This window comes from Mustelus asterias, chromosome 8, assembly GCF_964213995.1.
Source record: "Mustelus asterias chromosome 8, sMusAst1.hap1.1, whole genome shotgun sequence".
In the NCBI taxonomy this organism is placed as follows: Eukaryota; Metazoa; Chordata; class Chondrichthyes; order Carcharhiniformes; family Triakidae; genus Mustelus; species Mustelus asterias.
Genome location: NC_135808.1, coordinates 73835218 through 73862513, shown reverse-complemented (window position 1 = coordinate 73862513; position 27296 = coordinate 73835218). Strand labels below are relative to the sequence as shown.

The 27296-nt window shown below is 41.2% G+C and overlaps 1 protein-coding gene across 2 annotated transcripts in view; it reads right to left on the bottom strand.

Annotated features, from left to right (window-relative positions):
• The window catches only part of camsap2a (calmodulin regulated spectrin-associated protein family, member 2a), a 153424-nt gene extending 129673 nt beyond the window's left edge, over window positions 1-23751 (bottom strand). The window contains exons 1-2 of one of the 2 annotated variants that reach the window (XM_078218188.1): window positions 23218-23751; window positions 8075-8334 (exon numbers count right to left, since the gene is read on the bottom strand). In XM_078218188.1, coding sequence (XP_078074314.1) covers window positions 8075-8334; window positions 23218-23362 — 405 coding nt within the window. In that variant the 5' untranslated portion in view covers window positions 23363-23751. The remainder of the gene's footprint in view (window positions 1-8074; window positions 8335-23217) is intronic. The other variant, XM_078218186.1, reaches the window with a different exon arrangement.
• Between the last annotated feature and the right edge of the window lie 3545 nt (window positions 23752-27296).

The following is a 27296-nucleotide window of genomic DNA, read 5'->3' as shown; positions in this document are numbered from 1 at the left end:
TGACCAGAAACTCAATTGGGCCAGCCATATAAATGCTGTAGCTTCTACAGCAGATCAGACGGTGGCTATTCTGCCATGAACAATTCACCTCTCGACTTCCCAATGCCTCCCACCACCTAAAGTTAAGTCTGGAGTCCGATAGACTACTCTGCACAGACTTACATGAGTCAAACTGCAACTAACCCCAAGAAATATGACACCATTCAGAACAAAGAATTCTGCTAGATTGGCACTTAATCCATTAGCCTTAAATGGCTGCCATGTGTACCAGCTACAACATGCGCTGCAGTAGTAACTTGCCAAGGTTTGTTCTACAACAACTTCCAAAGCTGTGACCTCCACCACCTAGAAGAACCAGGATATCAGGTGGACAGAAACACGTAGTGTGCTTCCTGCCCCACAAGGAAGGTGTTAACCTGGTGTTGTTAAACTTCTTACACAAGGAAGGAAACAGTGCTGGGTTTAGTTTAGGTGAATGAAGTAGGGCAAGTGGAGTATTTTTCAGTGGAAGAGTATTTGAGTAACAGTGATTAAAATATCATTAGTTTTAAAATAGCTATGGCAAAAGGCAACAAACAATTTAGCTTGAAAATATTGAACAGGGGGCTAATTTCAGTAAGTTATGAAGGAAATTTTCCAAGATGAATGGGAATCAAAATTAGGCAGGCAAACAATTGTGCAAGTTAGATCATATAAATCAGTGGAATGGGTTATTATGCCAACGAATATACAATAATTGAATAATGGGAGGCAAAGCTAGAACTGTCTGAATGACTAAAGATTTAGAGAGTAAAACAAAGCAGAAAGAGATCGTGCTTGACAAATAAAGTTGATAATATAGTACAGAACCAAGCTGAACAGAGTGCAAAGGAAATCTAAAAACAGGAATAAAAGGGGAAAAGAGTGAGTATGAGAATGGATGGGCTGCTGAAAAAAAACCCCAAACTTATATTCGAAAAACACAGAGCAATAGGGTGGTCAAAAAAGATGGGTGGAAGCAATTAGGTTAAAAAAGATCCTCTTGCCAAGGCAGAAAGCATCATGGTGGCACTGAATGAATACTTCACTGAAGAAGAGATTCTGTCAATGCATCATTAAGGCAGGAGAGAATATTGTACAGGATAAGAGAAACGTAGGACTTCTTCACAACATGGACTGCAGCAGTTCAAGAGGATGGCCATATTCACAAAGGCAAATAGAGATGGCCAGTAACTGGCGCTCTTCCCAGCGATGCCCACATTCCAAGAATGAGTTAAGAAAAACATTCGATGTGCATTCTAATCCATTTGCAATGTGCAAAGGGTGTTGACTTCATCTGCGGCAGCCTGGGTGCTCACAACCTGCTGCACTCCGCGCTTTCTTTTTGCTCCTTATTTTGAGATCTCTGGAACGTGAACCTATCTTCTCATAAGAGAAAGCACCATTTGCAATCATCAGAGAACAAGAACCTAAGATAATCCATTTGATTTTCACTAGATTTGTGGATGACTAAAAATAATGTTTCTGCACTGGGTTCCAAAGATACTCTCTTGAAATGTACTGAGTTCACATATTCTGCATCCTTCTCTGTTCAATAGTGACTACAACTTATTTATTTCTGCTCCTTGAGCAAAAACATACAATCATGATAAGAAATTTGCTGCCTGATCAATTGTGAAAACACTTTACAAATTTGAAACTACAATTTTGCTGATTTTTGTACAGCCATTTATCACTGTTATATCTCTGTTCTCCTTTTGCTGAATATATTAAAATGTTATGAATTTAGTACAGGAGCGAAAAAAAAAGTTCATTCATGCTATAGAAGCTTTAGCATAAGAAAATATCCCAAATGCTTCAGAGGACTAAACAATAACATGCACTCTGAGCCACATGAAGAGCTATCAGGGGATGTGACCGAAAGCTGGGTTATGGAGGTGCATTGTAAAAAGAGGAGATGGAAGTGGAAAGTTTACAGACACCAGAGCTAGTCAACTGAGGGCTGGGCTGTCAATGAGCGGGCGTAGGGGCTCGGGGTGGATGGAAAAGAAACCGGAGTCAGAGGATTGAAGAATTTGGTTGCAGGTTGAATGGAATTCAATGCAGGAGATGGTATGGCATCAGAGATTTAAATGAGCTCTAGTTTATGGAGAGTACAGGATGGAAGGTTGGTCAGTGATTAGCTGGAGGGAATGGGATGAATGTGGATGATAAAAATGATTTTAATTGTTCCAAATTACTTACAATTTTTTCTTACTTAATGTTGAAAATCAATACAGTATTTAGCACCGACTAAATTAATGCTAATTTACAGTGAAATTCCTTCCATTCCTGGGATAATGATATAAAATTGGGCAGTGGGGAAGGATTTCCTGGGTGCGCAAAACCAAAATTACATTTTGTTTCACGTTTAAAGGCTACTGTTAGTTTACTGGGGGAAAATCCCATCGATTGATGTTCAATAAAATTAGGCAAATATTTTAATTATACAAGATGAGTAATTTTAATGTTAGTATTTTAACACTCGGTCAGATTTCAAATATTACAATGTGAATATTTTATTACTACAGCATGAATATCTTACAAGAATATTACAAGAAGGAATTACAAACAATTTGTTCAAAGCGTTTTGAATACTACAAGTAAATATTTTAACACGTACACAAATGGGATGACAATTTTAAGTGTGGACAAATGCCGACAAGGAACCAAATGGGATTTGAACAAACTTATTTCATTGTCTATTGTAATAGGTGTCACTCCTGTTGAACTCCAAGCTCGAATCCCAGGGCTGAATGAATAATGTAACTTATTGCACGCACTTCTTCCACCACCAGCACTTTTGTGGCTGCATTGTGAACCACTGGGTGTTTCCACAGCAGTAGCGAGCCAAGACGTCATCAATATCACCTCACAAACCAATTACCTGGAAGCACACGCACGATAAGTGCATGGGAACACCAACACCTCCAAGCTCCCCCTCTGACTTACATGCCACTCCTGTTTGGACATGCATTGCCATTCCTCAAAGTTGCTGGGTCAAAATCCTGAAACTTCCTACCTGACAGCACTGTGGGAGTACCTTTGCCACATGAACTGCTGCAGAGGTTGAGCAATAAATGTTAGTCTTGCTAGTGACACCCACATATCAAGAATGAATAAAAGATAGATTGATTATGCACACTAAACCATCAGGATTCAACCTGTTCAACCTCAACCTGATCAGTTGTACAGTATTATAGAAATTTGATTCTTTTAAGTAGCAATATTGATATTACTTAATTAGGCTTTAAGGCATGTGTTCTCAATGATCTATAGCAATCACTGGAAAGACAGAGGCTATGGGGAGACCTGATAGAGGGCTATAAAATTACAAGAGGCATAGACAGGGTGGATAATCAGAGGCTTTTTCCTAGGGTGGAAGCGCCAATTACAAGGAGGCACAGGTTCAAGGTGAGAGGGGGAAAGTTTAAGGGAGATGTGTGAGGCAAGTTTTTCATGCAGAGAATGATGGGGCGCTGTCGGAGGAGATGGTGGAAGCAGGCAGATTAGCAACATTTAAGAGGCATCTGGACAGGTACATGAATAGGGAGGGGATAGAGGGATATGGACTGACTGAGGGCAAAGGGTATCTTTTTTAGATTCGTTCGGGCATCATGATCAGCACAGGCTGGGAGGGCTTTTCTTTGTTCTCAAATGCTTCCAATTAGCACAGCAGTTTGTTGTTTTTTATCCTCCAATGACATCTCTCATTCCAGCTACCTGATGATAATGCTTATGAAGATAACCTTTGTTTAATTTGAAATGTGTAGAAAGCATATTTTCTTGCTTTAGGGTATAGTATGACACTATTGCTTAGTAAAGTTCATCGCCAATAAAAGTGCCATGTCAATTTATCATCATTTGTAACACTGTGGTACAGAGCCACTTACATACTTGCCAGCTGTGCACATAGTATACAGTTCAGAGGCAGTCAAGACATCTTTCACAGAACGAACTGTCACAACTCGCACTAATTCACAGCCACAAATTGAATAATACTGCAGTTCCAAAGAAATTAAGCTCGTGGGAGATGGCTACTTTGAATTGCTCTGTCCAAAGTCAGTGAGGTTTTTTTTAAAACATGTGTCGTCAGGTCTGAGGGGCAAGACTGCAAATTTAACTTGGTGGTCTGAGCAGGAAGCAGCAGTAATTCTCCCCGCTGGGTCTACCCGGAGATACAGCACAGCAAACCACGAGATTTCCAAAAAGGCAAGTTTTTGTACCTCAAAAGAACACACCTTCTGCAAAGGTCACTTCTCGCATTTCAAGGACAGAAAGGAGTGAGGGCAACAATTTTCAATGCCAACGATTATACAGGCTACATTTAGCTCAAAGTTACTTCATTTAAATTATCTGATAATTCTCATTTTAAGTAGATGAATTAAAATAATGTTCAGTCAAGGCAATATCAACTACAGAGATTCCTTTACAAACATGTGTTGTTTTTTAATACTGAGTGCCACTCAAATCAGATTCACACTGTACTCACATCTTCTAACACTCTTCACAGTTCAAGATGGATGGTCTGATTTCATCATACTTTGTCCACTGGTTTCTGCATTTTCAAGACAGAGGTCATGTCCTTCCTCAGAAAATAATTCACTTCTGATTCTGAAGACAAGTTTCTGAGGGGGGCCTGCTCAAGCAATTCTATTGGATTTTCCTAACATTTTCACTTTCTTTACTGAGGATTACAGAATTATCATTGCCATTTTACAGTTTAATGCACAGTGCAGTCATTTCTAACCAGCAACATACAAACGATATCTGGACGTGTTCTATCACCCAAGAACTAGGGGGGCAATTCTCTCATCCTGACCCGCTAATTGCATGTCGGCCATTTTGCAGGATTCCAATGAGAGTTTGCGCTGCGATTGTGCCTTCCAGGCCTGGATTTCAGGCGGTATTTGCAGAGTGTTGGAAATCAGCTGGGAGGTGGGGCTGATATGCAAAACTTAGTTTAAATATAATTTCAATGCTTTTAGCGGGCCCGGGACAGAATTCACTGGGCCCACTAGCATCTCCCACCCCGCCAATACGAAAAGAAAGCGGCGGCATTCAGACTAGCCCCCCACCTACAGGGAACTAGTGGGAGATGCTGCTGAAGTGAAAGGGGATGGAATTGGGGCCCTACAGGGGGTTGGGCAGCGGGGTGGGGTGGTGGCCCCTGGGCATGGGCACCCTGGCAGTGCCAGCTTGTGCCCCCTGGCACTGCCCGGGGGCAAAGTGCCCATGCCCAGGGGGCACCTTGACACCGCCCACTGGGCATCAGGCAGTGCCAAGGGGCCATGGCCGAGGGGTGGGTCAGCTGGGGGCAGGGCCCACTGCCACTCTGCATTGGTTCGGTCGGGGTTGGAGGAAGGCAGTGATCAGGACGGCCTGGGAAGTGGGGGGAAATCGCCACTGCTTTCTGTCAGTCTCCGGCGTGCATATGAACTTCAGTATTTTAACCTACTTCACCAAAGCAGCTGTCACTGATCCCCAAGATCTGACACATTGAAGGTTTTGCATTGTTTATAAGTTACAACAGTCTAGACGTGTTGGCCAAATTAAAGAACAAACCAGCTTGCTTCTATGAGATTTCACTGCTAATTGAACATTAGCATTAGAAGATCAGCTAAAATAGTGAAGAAGAAAAATTTCATCCAAATGTAGTGAGCCTTCAACAGCTAATAATGACATCGGCAATTTCTGTGCTCGAGTCCTGAATGCTTGCTGTTGAACCAAGGAACATGATTATCAGTGAGAAGCAGAGACAATAGATACTATGTTTTGCTGTATAGTCTGATCAGTGGCATTAAGAACCAATCAGGCAAATGGAATGCTAATTTCTTTATGCATCAAAAAATGCATTTTTCATGAGTTACAGCAGTCGACAACATCACCACATCACTGCACCAAGGGCTGAACAATTTCATGAACACTGATAACATCATTAGCTGTAAGATGGTGTACAATTTTAAAGTTATTAGCATTTTATCTTTCCGACAAAGCAGGCTAAGATTGCAGCAGAACGATTAACAAAGACTCCATTTCTGTTCCTTTCACAGACTGAAACCTTAAAAGCTAACAGAAAGAAAAACAATAATACCTCAATGCACTGTCAGCTGTCCAACTATAGCACGGTCAGAGGATCAATAAAACTCTCAACTGTTTTTCAGCTTTGTCTGACAAGAGTAGTTAAAGTAACATGTTCAGATTCCAATACACCCACAGCCCTTCATTTAACAGCACCATACCCTTTCTCAGCCATTTGCTATCTCTTGGCTCGTCTTCACTGCCTTAGCCCCACCCTTCCATGATTGGACTTAGGGTACATAACAACCTTGAAATGGCTGCATAGAATACAATTAAATTCCTTCTTTTGCCATTTTAATTAAAATGGTAACCCATTTAAAATGAATAGATTAACACCTCAGTTAGAACAGTGGTGGAATTTGGTGGAATTTCATTCCAACACATCAAGCAATTATCCAGTCGTATAATTTCATAAACAATGTCCAACAGACCAAAATGGGTAAGATGGTAGAAAGTGGTCTATTCCCTATGTGCAGACATCAGCTTATTAACTACCAGCAAAAAACATGTTAAATCTTTTGTCATATTAATGTGAGGATGTTTACTAACACAGTAGGCCTCCATTCCACATCTCTGGGTTTCTGCCAAGCAGAAGACTGGACGTCAGGAGCAGAGGATACCATAAATCGGTAAAGGAAACGCACAAAGCTTTGGATGAAAAGAACAAATATGCTGGATCGGATTGTAATGGAGTCGGGTTGACCCGAGAGGCCACAAAAAATGATGGGCAGGACATGGAGGCAGAGATCCACCTCATCTTCTAACAGATGGAAGGGGTAGGACGAGAATCACACAAGAGGGAAACTCAAATTCCATTCAATTCTGAGAATTCCATTCTTCCAGGTTTCCCCAACTTCAAACCAGCACTGTCACTTCCCCACCCCAATGTCTGAGTTAATATCCAGTCAATTGCAATCATAGGGCATCCTCCACAGCCTTAACTTTTACCACAGCAAAGAACTGGAAACTGTCACCACACAATTCCTACCTGAACACATGGAACTCAGTCATAAGGCAAATATATACATCTGAATGATCTGCTCGACTAGGGGTTGGCAAACAGTTTTACACGAAAAGCCCATTTTAAGAAGATATGCTTAAAATAAAAATTATTAGGAGCTGCCGGGTATATATTCAACATTTCTAATTGTTGTTAGATTCTATGATTTCTAATTGTTAGAATGTGTGTATCAATTGAAAAACAAACTGAAGTTAAAATACACCCAACTCTAAATGATTATTTGTTTGATATAATTTTGCCAATAAAGTCATCTTTAAAACAAACTTAAAATGCATAGATCTGAGACAATTTTTTGGTTATTAATTATTGTGGTAAAAAAGCTTCTAAGAGCACAGTCAGAATAATTTATCATCTCAGCTGTATTTGAAACAATAGTGAATGCAACAATCAAAATCTGTTCCTTGAATCAAAGACAATATTTATAACTATGTGTAACTATACCATTCAAACATGTTTCTTTACCATCAAAAAATCATGTTTTTTCATTAAAATAATAATCTGAAACCATAAGGTGCAGCATAACAATTGTCCTTTTATCCCCATAATAAGAACACAGCTCTTGATTTCCTTGGCTTAATTTTGCCAGCTTTTTCCATGAAGAAGTGATCCAACTGGAAAAGGTTGAGAGCTGCAAATGAAATGTTAAAAGTGCTGTGAGGATAGATCCCTGTTCTAGACTATACAAAACTACAGCAAAATTAAATTCAGAACACGTAAATCTATGTACATGATCACAATTCATACACATGAATAAATCACCTTTCTTGCCTCATGATTTATCAAATTGTTTCCACACTCCACAATATTTAGTAGCTGGAAAAAAACTCCGATCGACGTGTTTCATATAAAGCTTAAACTGCAAGGCATAATGAAAGATGCGAAAGAGCATTATAAGAAAATACACACTTTTGTAGTAACATATCAAATGCCCCTTGATTCATTTCAAACACTCACCATCTGAATAGGTTTTTTGCGAAGATCTCTTTCTGTCACTAGTTTCTCCAGCTCTGTCACATAAAGTCCCTTCTGTGCAAGAGCCTGGACAACTGCATCATGCCCCAGAAGTGGCTTGGCAGCATCACTCTTCAAGATCAGGCTCCCAGCACGACAGTACAGCTCAGCAGAAAGAAGCAGGTTGACAACAGGTGGCTTAATGTGTTCCTGCTCATACTGGTCTGTGTAAAATGGTTCTCCAAGTTCCTCTGGTACATGATCTTAACAAAAAAACAAAACAATTCAATCAGAATATTGTACGTGTGGAATGATAGAAAACTGGAAAGCATTTTAGTTTGCAAGCAGGATACCTTTTTAAATCATATTCCCGAACATATTCCCGAAAGCACTTATTAAAGCCTTCTCTCTACAATGCAAGCAGTAATCTCTCATTCTGTCCGATGCTTCATGAAGAAATGTTATGAAATACAAGTTATAATGAAAGGCAATTTAACAAAAATAGTGCAGCTCATTGCACCTTTTTTTAAATGATATCTTAGTGTGTGCTGTCAGGCTGTTAGCTACTTGAGGATGATATTAAGTTGATAGTGTGCTAAAATGTACATTGATCACTTCAGAATGTAACTAAAAATGTTGTAAAACACAGAAAAGTCAGTTGAAAGTTGGAGCATAAAGTTTTGCAGCATTGAAAGATACCATTCAGCACATTATACCTGTGCTAGCTCTCAGAACCTCTTGGTTCCATTCCCCTCCCCGTTCCAAATAAACCACCTTTTCAGATTTTTTTAAAAATGTTATCCATTTTCCTTTTAAAAGCAATGATAGATTCTGTTTCCATCACTGTCTCTGGTTCAATATTTTGTACCCTAACAACATCTGATTTAACCAAAAAAAAATCCAATCATTCTTTTGGTGACAAACTTAGATTTATGATAAACTTAAATTTTCAACTTCATATCCCTTGCCTGGGAAGACGTTCGCATGCCAGAGGATTTCTGTAATCGTGACCATATTCAAGAAGGGAAACCAGTCCAATTGCAGTAACTACAGAGGAGTCCCCCACTGTCTGCCACAGGGAAGTCCTCTGCAAAGATCTGCCTCAACCATCTCTTCTAGTGATCGAGGAACCATTTCCAAAGTCACATGGAGTATCCTCTTGAAATCCGACGGCCCTCAGAAATTTGTCACCATTCTCCGCCTACTCCATGATGAGATGCAAGCCATGTTCCTCACCAATGGAACCACCACAAACTCTATTTCAGTGAAAACTGGGTTCAACCAAGTCTGTGCCTTTGCCAACTCTCTTTTCCATCTTCCTCGCTGAAATACTGCATCCCATGTCCAAATTACCCTCAGGCGCGGAGATAATCTATAGAAAAAAATGGAAAATTGTACAACCTAAGCCATCTTCAATCTAAAACTAAGCCCACTTCCACCTCAGTCATAGAGCTTCATAATGCAGATAGTGCTTGTGTACGTATTGATTCAGAAATGGAATTGCAGGCCATTGGTGACTCCTTTTCAAGGCATGACAAAATTCTTTCACTAAGCACCCAGAAAACTAAGGTACCCTTTTAACCAGTAAAACCTATTCTCCCTGTTGATTAAGATGTACAGCGAAATCTGAAAAATGTGGACCATTTTCTGTATCTCGAGAAGCTTTTCCCGCTGAAGGCAGACATAGACAACGGCCACGATGTTACTGGCTTGTCGCGCCAATCAACTAGCATGGTGAGTCTGTCAGATTGAGGTGCCAAAAATTCAATTCGCACTCTTTTGCCAGCGAGATTGGCTTGTCACCCATAAAGGGCGCAGAGCCAATTTAAATATTAATGACATGCTTTGCCTGCACAATGGCGCCCCAAGCAGTCTTCAGCCAGCTTCACTGGCAAGTTTAGGTTCTACTCCCCCACGAAACTGCTGAGAATCACACAGAGCATCATACGATTGCATTTTCAAACTCGCCCAAAAAACACGTCTGAAACTCTCTTGTTTTCTTACTTGTTTGGCACTTAGAATTTTCTTGTAAGATTGCACCCGATAAAATTCATCACTGCTTCCAATATGTCAGCTCAGCCTTCGGCCAACTGTGGAAAAGTATATTTGCTGACCAGGATCTCAAATCTGAGACTAAGTTTATGGTTTACCTAGCAGCAGTGATCCCCACACTCCAATATACTTCAGAGACTTGGACAATCTATAGGAGGCAACTCAAAGCACTAGCGAAGTACCATCCAGGGGTCCCTTTGCAAGATCGTTTAAATCCAGTGGCAAAAAAGGCAGTTCTACAGCAGCATCCTCTCCCAAGCCAACTTGCCCAGCAACAAACCACTAATCACTCAAATCCAGCTCCACCGAACAGGACATTTGTTTGCATTCCTGAGACAGATTCTTGAAGCAACTGCTCTATTTGGAACTCAGTCACAGCAGGAGACTCCCAGGAAGATAGCGGAAACACTTTAGGGATGTCCTCAAATCATCGCTGAAGAGGCTGATTCAGGGGAGACCCTGGCTCGTGAGTGATCAAAATGGAGAAGGCACATTTGGGAAGGCACCAAACACATCGAGAGATTTCATCGAGAATGTGCAGAGACAAAGTCAAGGCTTTGGAAGGAGCACACAAACCTCAACAACCCATCTACCCAACCCTTAAAGCAGCACCTGCCCTACATGTGGCAGGGTCTGCAGATCACACACTGAACTCATCAGCCATCCCAGAATTCATCAAACCAGAGTGGAAACAAGTCATCCTTGATCTCGAGGGACTGTCTAAGTAGACAATGCCCCCTAGTTATGAATCACTGACCAGTGGAAATATTTTTCCCTTGTGACAGTCAAAACCTTACATTGTCTTGAACAGCTCAAGTAGATCTCCTCTGGACCTTCTCATCTCTAATAAAAATATCCAGTTTCCCCATTTGACTAAAGCACCTCATCCCAGGCATCATCTTCGTGAATTCACTCTTGAACCTTCTCCGTGGCTTTCACATGCTTTCCTAAGCAGGCCACACCAAACAGAATTAATTTTCTAACTCTGGACTAAACAATGAATTCTACAAAAATAATGTTACCTATTCTTTGCTATTACATCCACTGACCAAGTTTACAAAAACTTATGATCTCATTTCTACATAATCTCATATTTATATAATGTATTTAAAAGAGAGCTAAACATGTCAAACTTTTGTTCTTGTTATTAAGCAGACAATATGATGGAACTCACTAACCTATGTGGAGCATTGCAATAGGATATAATGCGACAGAAAAACTTTATAAGGAATGGTTAACCGATGAGAGCACACAAAAGTTTGAAAGTTTCTTGAATGACAATTAATAGTTTCACTAACGCTTCTTTGGGAGAAAGGTTAAATCCAGTTCCCTTCAAACAACGTGTAAAAAGAACCAATTCTGTTCCATATTCCCAGCTCTGCCAGTGACTCCAAACTAGTGAAGCCATTTATTTAAAAAAATCAAAAACCAACGTCAAAGAATATAAGTAGTACATCATTTTCAAACAAATGATATCTACTTACAACATCCATGTCCAGTGGAAAATTGGAGATGAAAATTTCACAAAGTCTTCACACTACACTAATATCAGGACTGGGAGCGTTGTCTTATGAGGAAAGATTAGGCTTGTAGCCACTAGAGATTATTAGAGTAAGAAGCAACTTGATTGAAACTTTTCAGATCCTGAGGGGTCTACAGAGGGTGGGTGTGGAGAGAATGTTTCCTCTTGCCAGGAAATCTAGAACGAGGGGTCACTTTTTAAAAATAAGGTTTCACTCATTTAAGACAGAGATGAGGAGATGTTTTTTCTTCGAGAGGGTTGAGAGTCCCTGGAACTCTCTTCCTGAAAATGCATTGGAAGCAGTCTTTAATTATTTTTAAGGCAGAGTTAGATGGATTCTTGATTAACAAGCGGGTGAAAGATTATCGGGGATAGGCAGGAATGTGGGGTTGAAGTTATAATCGGATCAGCCATGATCTTGTTTAATGGCACAGCAGGCTCGAAGGGCCGAGTGGTTTACTCCTGCTCTTAATTCTTATGTTTGTAAATGTCGTTTCAACAAAATGTAAGTTCATTCTTCAGAAACAATGACCAAGACTCACCGACCTCATCTGCGGCCAGAATTCTCCGGTCCCACTGCTGTAAATGGAAATTTGGCTGAGCGCCAAATTCTCCATTCTCACTGGCAGTGGGGGCAGGGCGTATGACATCGGAGAATTCCAGCCAATAAATTTTGACAATTATGACAAAGCAACTGATCTAAGCCGTATTGCTCATTGTTTTACTTGACAGGACTGTATCCCATATCTGTATCATTGTAAAACAATTTGATTTCAATCAACCGTAGCTCCTCAATTAAACAACTGGCACGTAGTGCACTTTGTGACCTAAAGCAAACACTGCACATACATCAGTATACTTAGCTTACAAACATTACAGAAGCACAACATTAGGGAGAAATATAATTACATTTAAATGATACACAAACTATCAGAACAACTGCCATCTTCTAGCAGTAACACTAAAGCCACATTGTAAGGTATCCCATTTGTTCCCCAAATATAGTTCTTTTTTCCTGATGCTACATACAACCCTGCCTTCAATTTGTTATTTGTATCATATAATATTTCACTTCAGTCTGCCTATGGCTAGTGTAGAACAGCATGGTACATTTTAATTTGAGTGCAGCCGGAAAATAATAATCTGTGGAATAATAATACATAGAATCCCTACAGTACAGAAGGAGGCCATTCGGTCCATTGAGTCTGTACCGACCACAATCCACATATTTTAAATGTGGCTGAAACGCTTAGAACTTTCACATAGTATATCTTGTGACAAGGAAGTTTACAGAGAATTGTCATTAATTAGACTCTTCCAGAATGTCATACTTTAGTTGGATCCATCAATTCTTTTAAATACTTATGTTCAATTTTAATGTCACTATTTTTAATTAATTAATTTTTTAAAAGAATGCAAATTCTTTCATTTTCTCCTCAATGTCTATCTCCTACCCTGGCAACCTTTGAACCACAATGACTAGGATTAAGGGAACGGACAGACAGAATAAGACAAATCATGAATGAAAAAAGTGCATTTTACCCATTTAAGCTTCATCCTTCTGGCATTCTAACTCGCCCATTATAGCATCCAGCTGGGCCTTAAACAAGTTTTTGTTTCAGAAATTACATTGCCAAACTATTCCAAACTCTCATCATTCTTTAGATGAAGAGGCCTTGATAATAGCACCATTTTAAAATTTACTTTCTCTGGTTTTAATGTCCTAACATATTTAAAGTAATAATTCCATCCGGGTGACTCTGACATGATCTCTAAAAGGGAGACATGTGATTTGCATGACATCAACCATTGCCTCCAATTTTCCTGCACTTCATCATGGAGGCCACCTGACAATACTGTTATTTGTATCATGTAACATTCTACTTCAGTCTGCCTATGGCCAGTATAGAGCTGCATGGTACATTTTAATTTGAGTGCAGCCAGAAAATAATAATCTGTGGAATAATACATAGAATCATAGAACCCCTACAGTACTGGAGGCCAACAACACTGTTCCCCTCTGCTCAACATTCGGAAGAAATCAAGCACATCAAAGTAGAGAAAAGATAAGCCAATCAGCCACTCAATGCAAGATGATCCTCTCACATCCAGTTCCACTATGATTAATCCGGTCACTGATTTTTATTCCTGCTGATAAGTTGTTTTTTTTTACAGCTATCAATTATTCAGCTAAATTCATTTGAAATAAACACTGAAAAACTTTCTAAACAGCAAATCAATACATTTTGCTACTTTTGGAGCTGGCTAGTTCATGAGGGACTTATTCTGATAGGACAGTTTTTGTGACAGGGAAAATACCAAGTTTCCCCTCCAAAACAAAATCAAATGAACATTGTCATTTTCAAATAAATGTATATTTTTTACTCATTGAAAGAAACGTCACTACTGAGGAACAATCTCTTCTGTTTTTGGCTCCAACTTTCAGATCAAGTTGCGATAAGGTGTAGCATATTTACACACATTTGAATTAAGAGCAAGAGTCAGCTACTTGGATCTTCGAGCCTGCTCGGCCATTCAAAAAGATAATGGCTCATCTAACTGTAGCTTCAACTCTACATTCCCATCTAACCCAATAACCTTTCACCACATAAAACCATAGAACCAAAGACATAGGAGCAGAAGTAGGCCATTCGGCTCATCGAGGATGTGATCATCCTCAGCTCCACTTTTCCGCCTTATTCCCATAACGCTCGATTCCCTTTCAGATTAAAAATTTATCTCAGCCTTGAATACACTTAACGACCCAACCTCCACAGCCCTCTATCGTGAAGATTCCACATATTCATTACCCTCAGAAGAAATTCCTCCTCATCTGTCTTAAATCCCTTACTCAGAGATTATGCCCTCTGGTCCTGAACCCTCTGCCAAGGGGACCAACCTCTCAGCATTTACCTTCTCAAGCTCCAAGAGAATCCTGTATGTCTCAATAAGGGTGCCTCTCAATCTTCTAAACTTCAGTGAGTACTGGCCCAACCTAATCAACCTCTCATCATAAGACAATCCCTCCAAACCCAGGATCAACCTGGTGAACCTTCTCTGGACTGCCTCCAATGCCTGTGTATCTTTCCTTAGATAAGGGGATCTAATACTTCTCTCAGTATTCCAGGCGTGGTCTAGTTAGACTTGAATAGTTTTAGTAACACTTCCCTATTTTTATACCCCATTCCCTTTGAAATAAAGGCCAACCTCACATTTGCCTTCCCTATTCGCTGCTGAACTTGCATTTTAGCTTTTTGTGATTCATGTACAAGAACTCCAAATCCCTGTGCTGCAGCTTTCTGCAGTCTTTCCCCATTTAAATAACATTCAGCTCCTTTATTCTTCCTACCAAAAAGCATAACTTCACATTTTCCTGCATTATATTACATCAGCCAAGTTTTTGCCCACTCATCCTGTCTATATCTGTCTGTAGACTCTTTGTGCCATCCTCACCACTTGTCTTCCCACCTATTTTTGTATCATTTACAAATCCCTACAGTACAGAAAGAGGCTATTTGGCCCATCGAGTCTGCACTGACTCTCTGAAAGAGCATCCCACCCAGGCCCTCCCCTTGCCCTGTTCATATATCATGTGCATTTACAATGACTAATCCACCGAATCTACACATTTTCTGACACTAAGGAACAATTTAGCATGGCCAATTGACCTGACCTGCACATCTTTGGATTGTGGGAGGAAACTGGAGCACCTGAAGGAAACCCATGCCGACACGGGCAGAATGTGCAACTCCACACAGACAATCACCAAAGGCCAAAATCGAACCCAGGTCCCTGACACTTGAGACAGCAGTGCTAACCACTGTGCCACTGTACTGTCCCATTTGTGGTGGCTTTGCAGTATTCTCCTTGGAAGTGAAGGTCTCCCACCCGCTTTACGACCCCTGATACAGCCCTGCCGCTAAGTGGTGAAGACCCACTCCCCCCCAGTTGTAGGGTGTGTGGGTAAGAAATTAACTTGAGTGGGGTGGGATGTAATGATGTCCACAGGGGATCATCAATAGATCTTCACATGGGCCTCGTTGAATATGAGCTCCCCTATTAGACAAGTGGAGTCTCGTCCCAATAGTGAAGAAGCAGTGGGGGGTTTAAAACCAGCTGGCTCCATTCAGGCCGGCAATCGATAGACTCAGGACCGATCTGCCTTTTTTGTATTTTTATTCCAATTCAATCAAATCAAGTCCAATTCAGAGTCTCAACAAGTTGAGACATTTCCGATCCAAGCTGACAAGACAGGGCCTACACTCCTGTCTTGGGCCTGATCTACATGAGCCAAGCTGATTGGAGGAGGGGGAGGTTTCCTCCTCCAAGGCTTGATCTCATTTGCATCTTAGCCAAAAGGCCGAGATGCCGCTTTTAAAAATTGCTTCATATGAAGCTTAAATGTAACCTAATGGCCTCAACCAAGCGCAGCATCCTATCCATACTACACTTGATCTTAGCCAAAAGGCCGAGACTTTACATATTACATTTTATACAATACAAATAATGATCTGCCTTCTGTAGCTGTTGAACGGCATTCAGGTACCAGTACAAATAAACGAGTGATTGGTGACAGACTACTGGCCTCGGTAAGATTATTACAGAGCATTAGCTGGAATAAGTCACAATAAATTTTTCTTATACCCTGGCCAAAATTCATCTGTCATACATTACTAAACAGTTGATCTGATCATCCATCTCACTGTTAATTTATGGAACCTTGCTATGAGCTACTCAGTAGCCATGTTTACCTACATTACAACAATTGCTACATTTCAAACTTCACTTTGCTGCAAAGCACTTCAGGACATCCTGATGTAATCTTATAGCATCCTTCTCTTTGTATTGACATTAAAAGTTTAGCATTAGTGCAAAGCAGTTTTAGCTTTGCATCAGTGCTATGCTTGCTAATGGGGTGTAGATTGGGTGTCCAGTTCACAAATCATTTTGTAAGAAAACTGTTTTATGCCAACACTATGGCTGTAGTGTGAATAAGAACACAAGAAATAGGAGCAGAAGACCACATGGCTCCTTGAGCCCGTTCTACCATTCAATACGATCATGACAGCTCTTCTGCCTTAACACCGATTTCTCACCGGCTCCCCATAAACCTTAATTTCCTTAAAACTCTTATCTACTATAGTCTTGAATACACTAAATGATGGAGCACCCATGTCCCTCCATGGTAGAGAATTCCAACCACTTACAACTTTTTGAATAAAGACATTTTTCCTCATCTCAATCCTAAATGCGCTGGGGTGGTATGATGGCACAGTGGTTAGCACTGCTGCGCCACAGTGCCAGGGACCCAGGTTCGATATCCAGCTTGGATCATTGTCTGTGCAGAGTCTGCACGTTCTTCCTATGTCTGTGTGGGTTTCCGCTCATAGTCTGAAGGACGTGCTGGTTAAGAGCATTGGCCATGCTAAATTCTCCCTCACTACTCAAACAGGCACCGGAGTGTGGCATCTAGGGGATTTTCACAGTAACTTTATTGCTAATCATAGAATCATCGAAACCCTACAGTGCAGAAAGAGGCCATTTGGCACATCGAGTCTGCACCGACCACAATCCCACCCAGGCCCTACCCCCATATCCCTACATATTTACCCGCTAATCCCTCTAACCTATGCATCTCAGGACTCTAAGGGGCAATTTTTTTTTAGCATGGCCAATCAACCTAACCTGCACATCTTTGGACTGTGGGAGGAAATCGGAGCACCCGGAGGAAACCCACGCAGACACGAGGAGAATGTGCAAACTCCACACAGACAGTGACCCAAGCCGGGAATCGAACCCAGGTCCTTGGAGCTGTGAAGCAACAGTGCTAACCACTGTGCTACCGTGCCGCCTACTTGTAAGCCTACTTGTGACTAATAAATAAACTTTAAATTATTGACCCCTTACAAAGATGCCACCATGCTCTAGATTCCCCAGCCAGCTGAAACAATCTCTGAATGCTGACTCCGCCAAACCCCTTCAGAATCTTGTACGTTTCAATGAGATCACCTCTCATTCTTCCAAACTCCAGATAACATAAGCCCAATTTACTTGGCCTCTCATCATAGACTAACACTCTCATCCCAGATACTGATCTGGTGATCTTTTGCAGTACTGCCTGGAGGGCAAATATATCCTTCCTTAGCTATGGAGACCAAATGAACATACACAGCCCTTCAGGTGTGGTCTCAAAGCTGTAAAATTGAAACAAGACATTCTTGTTCTTGTAATCCAGTCCTCTTACATTAAAGGCCAATACTGCCTTCCAAAATCCTTGCTGTGCTACACACTAACTTTCTGTGTTCCTTGTATCTCTGAACATCAACATTTAAAAGTTTCATGCCTTTTAAAAGATATTCTGCTTTCCCATTCTGGTCACCAACCGAATGAATTTACACTTCCCCACGTTATACTTCATCTCCCAGTTTGTTGTGCATTCAGTTAATCTGTCTGTACCTTTTATCGTCCCTCTGTGTCCTCCTCACAGCTCACATTCCATCTAACTTTGCATCAGCAGCAAACTTGGATACATTGGTCTCAGTCGCTTCATTTCAGTGATTAATATAGATTGTAAATGCCTGAGTGTTCCAGCTGTCCTTGCAGCATTCCACAACCTGCCAACTTCAAAATGCTCTGCTTCTCGCTACACTCTGCTACCTGTCTGTTAACTAATCCTCCTCCTCTTCTTTTAGCTTCTCCCATTTTACTTGAAATCACCATAATGCTGGTTGATTACCCTTCTCCATCTCCTTCTGTCAGTCACCCATTGCTCTTCCAATCCCACCTCATTGGGATCTCTCGCCACCACTTTGCCATCTGGTCTTAGCACTTCCTCTTCTCCTTCTTCCTGGAAATCCCATGTCCATCACTTGCTTCACTATAATTCCAATAACCATTCCTCTATCAATGCTAATATATCACCTTAATTCCATGAGCCCTTATTTTCTGTATTAACCTCTTATGTCGCTTCTTACCAATTTATTTTTGGAAATTTAAGTGTCTTCTGGCTTTACTTTATCAAGTTATATCCTCAAAAACTAATAACTGTTTCAAACATGATTGTCCTTTTTTATTAACATGTTGACGCTACCTGATCACACTATGATTTTCTAAGTGCACTGTCAAGACTTCCTTAATAATAGATTCCTGAATTCTCCTGATGACTGACATCAGGCTAACTTACACATTTACCCATTTTCTCCTTTTCTGAAAGGCAGTGTAACATTTGCCAACTTCCAAATCGCTGGGATCATTCTAGAATCCAGGAAATTTTAGCAAATGATAAGGAGTCCGTCCCTTATGTCGCTAGCTCTATTAGGACCCATGGTTACCCTCTAATTTTGTTATGTAATTTGTGTATCCTGCTGTAAAGACAAGACACAAAATATTAATTCAATGTTTCTCTCATTTCCCTGATAATTTCTCCTGTATCTGATTCTAAGGGACCAATGTTTACTTCAGCTACTCACTTTTTTATATATTTATAAAAGTTTTGCTGATCCATTTTTGATATTCCCAGCTAGTTTGCTGCCAAGCTTTCTTCCCTTTGTCAACTTATTCATCGTCCATTGTTGGTTTCTAAAACTCTCTCAATCCTTACTTATTATATTCTTCACAACATCATGAACCTTTTCTACTGATCTAATACTCTCCTTTACTCCCCTGGCTGGCCTCAATGGATCTTCATCACTTTTTGTTTTTAATGGAACTAATTTTTGTTGGACATTTTGAATAATTTCTTTAGATGTTTCCCACTGTTTATTTATCTCCATACCTTACAGTCTATTTACGTAATCAACCGTAGCCGGTTCTTCCCTCCTACCTACTTCAATGGTTTTGTTTAAAATTAAGACTGTTGTTCTGGACTCAAGTATATTGCTCTCAGGCTTAGCATGGAATTTAACTGAATTATGATCACTTTTCATAGAATCCCGATAGTGCAGAAGGAGGTCATTTAGCCCATTGAGCCTGCACTGACAACAATCCCATCCAAGCCCTGTAACCTCACATATTTACCTTGCTAATCCCCCTGACACTAAGGGTCAATTTAGCATGGCCAATCAACCAGACCGCACATCTTTGGACTATGGGAGGAAATCGGAGCACCTGGAGGAAACCCCGCAGACACGGGGAGAATGTGCAAACTCCACACAGTCACCCAAGACCAGAATTGAACCCAGGCCCCTGGCTCTGTGAGGCAGCAGTGCTAACCACTGTGCCACCTTGCCGTCCTCCAGGGAGATAACAAATTAACCCTGCCTCATCAGACAACATTAGATCTAAAATAAATTTATCCCTCAATTATTCCATAACATACTGTTCTAGGAAACTCACAAAAGCATCTACAAACTCACCTTCCAGATTACCTATGCTGATCTGATTTGTCCGGTCTACATGAAGGTAAAGTCCCTCACAATTTTTACATTATTTATGGGTGAAATTCTATACCCCTCCCACTCCTGCCTGTTGCCTACCCACTACCACTGAGATTATATCAGTGGCGGAGAAGGCATTGGGCACCCCTGGACCAACTGAGGTTCTTAGATGGCCAATTAAATTGGAATTGCCGAGGTCTGTCTGTTGGGATTAGCTGAAATGGTATGTCGCCAGGATTCAGCAATAAACTAAAACAAAATATCCGCTACAGATAGTAAATATCTGACTTATTTTTACATTGTATCAGAAGTACTTCCTTTTTCATCAACTTCCAGAAAAGCACACATACCAAAGTGATTTCAGCAGCAATGATCCTCAGTATCAACAAATAATGGTTTGGTGCCCATTTGTGGCAAAAACTTCTAATGTTGTATGGGAACTAGGATGACAGTACACAAACTTAAGTCACACAGAACTAACAGGGGGCAGAAACATCCCAACAGTGAGGTGCACATTCAGACTTAGGCTCCACAAGTGAAAGGAATCATGAACTCAGTTTTAGTGCACAATTAGCAGAGAGTAGAGAGTGCTTTCACTGCCTGCAAGCGATAACAAATCATGGAGTGACCTGAAATGTGATCAAGTGACTTGCTGACCGGAGTTGGAATTTTTAAAGAAATGTCAAAAAGCATGAAGAGGCAAAACATGAGATAACAAAGGTGATGTAACTACTGACACAAAAAGTAAAATATCACCCTGTTTTATTTTTGTGCTGATGAATGTTTTAAAAAGTGGCAACAAAAACATGGCAATTTTACAAGCTTTATGCTGGCATACAAAAAAGGGGCACATTTTAAATTGGTGTTTGGCTAAGAAATGAAATGTGGAGGTAGGTTGCTGATCGACCATAATTTCATTAGAAAGCAGAACGGGCTGAAGGGGTTAAATGAATTACTCCTGTTCCTACTGAAATGTTATTAAATGTGGCATTTGATTTTGTAACTGTTTGTTGGAAAAGTAAACACAAACTAAATAAACAGATGTCTCTTTAGATCATCTCTCACTTTTAAGACTCTAAAAGTTTATCAGTTCTGAACAAACAAACTCATGTTGTGATTTGCTTACAGAGGATATGCACTTGGCTCAATGGTTCTGAGCCTGAACAATGGCTTTTTGCACCGAAAATAAGATCAGAACAGACCAAACTCTTGATAATGGCTGAAGACATTATTATTTCAGAGGTACAGTCAACCATTCAGTGACATCAAACTCAATTCCAACCAGACAACAAGAAGTCAGTGTGTAAGAATTCATAGTTTACTTTTAAATCACAGTAAAAGAAGTGAGGGCGGCATGGTGGCACAGTGGTTAGCACTGCTGCCTCTCAGCGCCAGGGACCGGGTTTGATTCCAGCTTTGGGTGACTGTGTGAAGTTTGCACATTCCCCCCCATGTCTGTGTGGGATTTCTTTTTTTAACAGGTGTTCCGTTTACTCCCACAGTCCAAAGATGCGTAAGTTAGGTGAAATTGTCATGATCAATTATTTGATTTATTATTGTCGCATGTATTGAGATACAGTGAAAAGTATTGTTTCTTGTGCGCTATAAACATACCGTTCATAGAGTACATAGGGGAGAAGGAGAGGGTGCAGAATATAGTGTTGCAGTTACAGATAAGGTGAAGAGAAATTTCAGAGATAGAGGTGGAATTGGAGGGTATTCTGGTGACAGCTCACAAGAAAGTTGCCTCGCTCCAGCACCAGCATTCTTCCTGCCAATGCTCAGGGTTATGGGGATGATGGTCTCTGCAGGCTTGATGGGCCAAAGGGCCTCATTGTGCACTGTAGAGATTTTATGGTTCTATGAAGTGAAGATGAAAGATTATATAGAGATGATGCTATATTTTACCATCTTGTAAAGAGAAGTAATTTTATAGATTGGGCAATAATACCAGCAAGTTCCCTAATTTGATGTTTTATGCAATTCGATATACCGCAATACAAAATCGTGCGAATTGTAAAGGATAATAGGAGTGCTCCATACTCGATACTCAAGTGACTTTGTATGTAACAGTATTATATATATATAGTATACAGACAGAAATGTTATGTCACATTGTTATGACTTCACAATCTCCCTCCTCCACACGCAAATAAATGCTTTTTGAAGCAAATCACCGCACCACTATGAAATCTGCGTCAAAAAAACCGATGACTGGAAGACAGAATCAAATCAGTGCATTTATCACTCATGTCCACGCTGCCCTAAATTGATAAGACTTATTAACAGCCCATCAAAACAAGTGATTATGTTTACCAAGCTCCTGGTCAACACAGCAACTCATCATCCGCCTTTATTTCACTTGAAATTCCAAAATAATGCAGCCTTGTGCTTTTAAAATAACCAATCAGCGCCGCTAACGCAGAGGAACCGCGGCTCGAAGTAAACAGGCCCATTTTCTACCGGCTGCTCTGAACCTACAGACGGAGCTGGATCCTGGGCGCTGTAATTGCCGACTGCAGATCATGCAAAACCACTGGGACACTTTTCCTTGACCTGATCTTGCAACGTTTGGGTGTATGCAATACAACAACACAGATGCATAAAATATGAGTCCATAAATAAACAGATTCCATGTTACAGTTTTCGCTAAAACTACTGAATATTAATTCGGGAATTTTGAGGAAAATGCATATATAGGTCAACGCGCAAATCCCAACCCATCAATAAATATTTAACATTTTAAACAACTTAATCAATTATTCCACTGAGGAAGGTTACATAAACGACCTGCAGTCTGTTGCTTGAGCTGTATATGAATACATGCCATCGTACGTTTGATAATCCTTACATGAACATTAATATAACTCGGCAAGGGATAATGACAGACAAATATCAACTGAGATATTTTATTTGGGGAAGTGGGGAACCTCAGATAGCTCTCATCTGAATTCAGATGTGAAGAAATTGATAAATGTCCAATTACATTTTTAAAATCACATTCTATTATAAAAAGGAGAATGAATGGGAGGATGGGATTGAAAAAGGCCGAGCAGTTTCTGGTTGATGTTGTCAGAGGGAAAGAGGGAGGCCCCGTGCTGTCCGCTCTCTCCCTCCTGCTGCATTCCCCCGCTCCTGGCTCTGCAAGTCCCCACCATCCCCCCTCTCCAGCCGGGGCTGGGAGGCCGCCACCTTACCTGTCCCGAATGCCTTGGCCACCAGCCACGACAGGCTGCAGGCGATCTTGGCTCTGGAGAAATCATAATGATCGAAAGCTTTGATGGCAGGGACAATGAAGGTCTTCTTCATCTCCCGGGCCGCTTCTGTCGCGTCGCCCATCATCAGGCTGAGGGAGTGAGTGAGTGAGGGAATGGATGAGGGGGCTGCCTTCCTCGCCCCCTCTTTCACTCGTCTTTAGCGTCGCCAAGAGCCCTGCATCATTCCCAGGAAGATTATCCGCTCCTTCCAGTGGCCTTTTCAAACCATCCACCAGTTCGAGGGAAGGACTTGATTTTTTTTGTCCTGTGTCGGATTATAAAAGATCCTTGTTATGTTGCTGTTAAAAATATAGTCAAGAGAGAGCTTGTCCTGTCCCCCCGGCTCTCTGCGGTCACATCCCCCAGCAGCTATTTGGTGGGGTGCTTGGCCCTGCTCACTGCTGCTTAACAACAAGAAGCAGGACAGGACTTGCTGCCGGGGCCGCTCCCATCCTCAGCCTCTCCCCCTTCACTGTCACTGCTGCTGCTGCCCCGCACCGGCAGCCGCTCCCGCTCGCACCGCGCGTCCCCGCCACCCCTCCCGCGCGTCCCCGCCACCCCTCCCGCGCGTCCCCGCCACCCCTCCCGCGCGTCCCCGCTCGCACTGCGCGCCCCCGCCACCCCTCCAACGCGCCCCCGCTCGCATTGCGCGCCCCAGTCACAGCTTTGCCGGGTGATCATTCCCATTCCCTGAGTGCAATCTTTCAGAGCACAATGAAGATGATCATGGTTCCAAACCCTGCATTTCCTCGGCTCTCAACCCCCGGGCGGCCACTCCTTGCATCACGTTTGCTTCTCTCTGCAGACAAAAAAACCTGTCAAAAATAATCAACATATGCATTAAACCACAAAACATTTCAATTCCATCCAATTCCCATAACATTGACTGGGCGATCGAGGGGGCCGTCCATCCTGACTGTCTGCCCCTCTACCGCGGCTACGTTCGCGGCCAGGTGACCCTGGAGAGGGAGCATGCGGTGTCCACGAGCGCAGTTGACGCCTTCCGCGCCCGTTGGGCACCGCAGGGGTTGGGGTGCGTTATCGACCCTAATAATCACATTATGATTTGATGTTCTTAAGTTTCCTTTGTACTTTGATTTTTGTTCGGGCTGTTCCCCCTCCTTTTGGAGAGCTGCCCCTTTTACTTTGTCCTGATTTAATTTGAGTTTGTTTATTTGGTTTGACCTTAAAAGAGGCCATAACATTGACTGGTGTTTTATTGAGTCCTCCTCCCCCTTTTTTATTTTACGACTTCTTACGACTGAAATAATTTCTGCTTATGTGCTGTTGTTAAAAATGTCATTAGACTCGCAACGTTAACTGTGTTCCCCTCTCCACAGACGTTGCCAGATTTGCTGAGTTTATCCAACATTTTCAGTTTTTATTTCAGATTTCCAGCATCCGCTGAATTTTGCTTTTATATTCTTTTGAAGTTGTTTTCCGAAGGAGATAATGCAGCTTTTTTTAACGACTTTGACTAATAGTATATTTGCTTGAAATCAACCAAGCAATAATATTGAGAGTCAGGTAAATTAGTAAATACACAGCTGTCCCAATACAGGTATATCTGGGGCACTGTCGTGAATTAGGTGCATTGACCCGAACAGGCACAGGAGTGTGGCAACTAGGGGAATTTCACAGTAACTCCATTGCAGTGTTAATGTAAGCCTTATTTGTGACAAATAAATAAACTTTACTTTAAAATCATACAACCAATGGCAGTGGATCATTCGTTAAAGCATTATCTCTAGCATGTATTATATCCCTAAAATAGAATTATGTTGGGTCACTTTTCGCCATGCAGATGAAAATTTTCCTGATCTAACTTTATGTCTACAGGTTACAGATCGGGTTTCAAACTATTAATGGAAGTATTTCAGCCATGTTTAGGCATTTCATCAGTTTACTCCAGGTGGTGGTACCAATAACTCTGGATAGAGGGAATGAGCAAAACAAACTATTATTTTTGTAAAAGCAAATTACTGTGGATGCTGGAATCTGAAACAAAAACAGAAAATGCTGGAAAATCTCAGACGGTCTGACAGCATCTGTGGGGAGAGAATAAAGTCAACAGCCCTGATTTTACCGGCACAGCCACCAGAAACTCGTAAGATTGCGCCCGAGGCCAGTGGGGAATGCCGTTCTGTGAGCCTCGCCCACCCCAATTTCAGGGCAGCCGTGCCAGTAAAATCAGGGCCAATGTTTCGAGTCTAGATGATCCTTCATCAGAGTTGAGAGCAAAGATAATCAGCAGAGATTTATACGATGAGGGTGGTGGGGGGAGGGGTGGAATGGGACAAAGGGAATGTAAATGAGGATGCAGAAGGCTGAGGAGGTGCTAAAAGTGTCCATTAAGTAATCAGAATGTGTGAATGACAGAACAGAAGTACAGATTGTTAAAGGACTGCCTGAGGAATGAGGAATGCACAGGACAATTTATGAAGTCCTGGGTTCACTGTGCTTATGACCTATTGACTCAAAAGTGTGGATGTTGTGAATGAGGACCCAATTGGCAAATACATCATATCCCATAAATCGTCGTAACATTGTTTGTTTGCAATGTGCACTCAAATTAATTAGTTAAACTTAATTACGTAAAGATACAAATAAAATTAGTTTAATGATGCATTGTATTCAACTGTGGTTTGTTCCCACTGGACCTGGAGGCTTTATGATTACTCATTAAGTTATTGCTGTTTCTTGTAAGTTTATAATGTTTATGGTTTAAGGATTCTGATATAAAAAATTAAAGAAAATATACATTTTGATGTAATATAATTATTTATTTTAATTTAAAATGTGAACAAATCAAGGGTTGAGAAATTTTCTCAAAGTACAATGACTCTCAGTGCAACCACACACCCTTCAAAAAACCCAGTGAAAATTAAAGTTCCTTTGGTTTAAAAAAAAGATTTTTTTTAAAAAAATTCTTATCAATTTCGATTATAGGAAACAACAACCGAACATAATCTTACAGTTTGATGTCAATGAGAACAAATAAATCTCATCAACAAGATTTAAAATTATTTCTTTCATTTTTAAAGAAATATCTCATTGTAATATAATTGTATTTGCATTAAAATTGTAGTACAAATCCTTTGCTGCCCAGTTGATATAATCATAATTTTATTGGTATACATAGAACATAGAGTACAGCACAGCACAGGCCCTTTGGCCCTCGATGTTGTGCCGAGCTTTGTCCGAAACCAAGATCAAGCTATCCCACTCCCTATCATTCTGGTGTGCTCCCATGTGCCTATCCAATATCCGCTTGAAAGTTCCTAAAGTGTCCGACTCCACTATCAAAGCAGGCAGTCTATTCCACACCCCAACCACTCTCTGAGTAAAGAACCTTCCTCTGACATCCTTCCTGTATCTTCCACCATGAACCTTATAGTTATGCCCCCTAGTAACAGCTACATCCACCCGAGGAAATAGTCTCTTTACGTCCACTCTATCTACCCCCCTCATCATCTTATAAACCTCTACTAAGTCGCCTCTCATCCTCCTCCGCTCTAAAGAGAAAAGCCCTAGCTCCCTCAACTTTTCCTCATAAGACCTACCCTCCAAACCAGGCAGCATCCTGGTAAATCTCCTTTGCACTCTTTCCAATGCTTCCACATCCTTCTGAAAGTGAGGTGACCAGAACTGCACACAATATTCCAAATGTGGTCTCACCAAGGTCCTGTACAGTTGCAGCATAACCCCACGGCTCTTAAACTCAAACCCCCTGTTAATAAATGCTAACACACTATAGGCCTTCTTCACGGCTCTATCCACTTGAGTGGCAACCTTCAGAGATCTGTGGATATGAACCCCAAGATCTCTCTGTTCCTCCACATTCCTCAGAACCCTGCCATTGACCCTGTAATCCGCATTCAAATTTGTCGTACCAAAATGAATCACCACACTTATCAGGGTTAAACTCCATCTACCATTTTTCGGCCCAGCTCTGCATCCTATCAATGTCGCTTTGCAGTCTACAACAGCCCTCCACCTCATCCATTACTCCACCAATC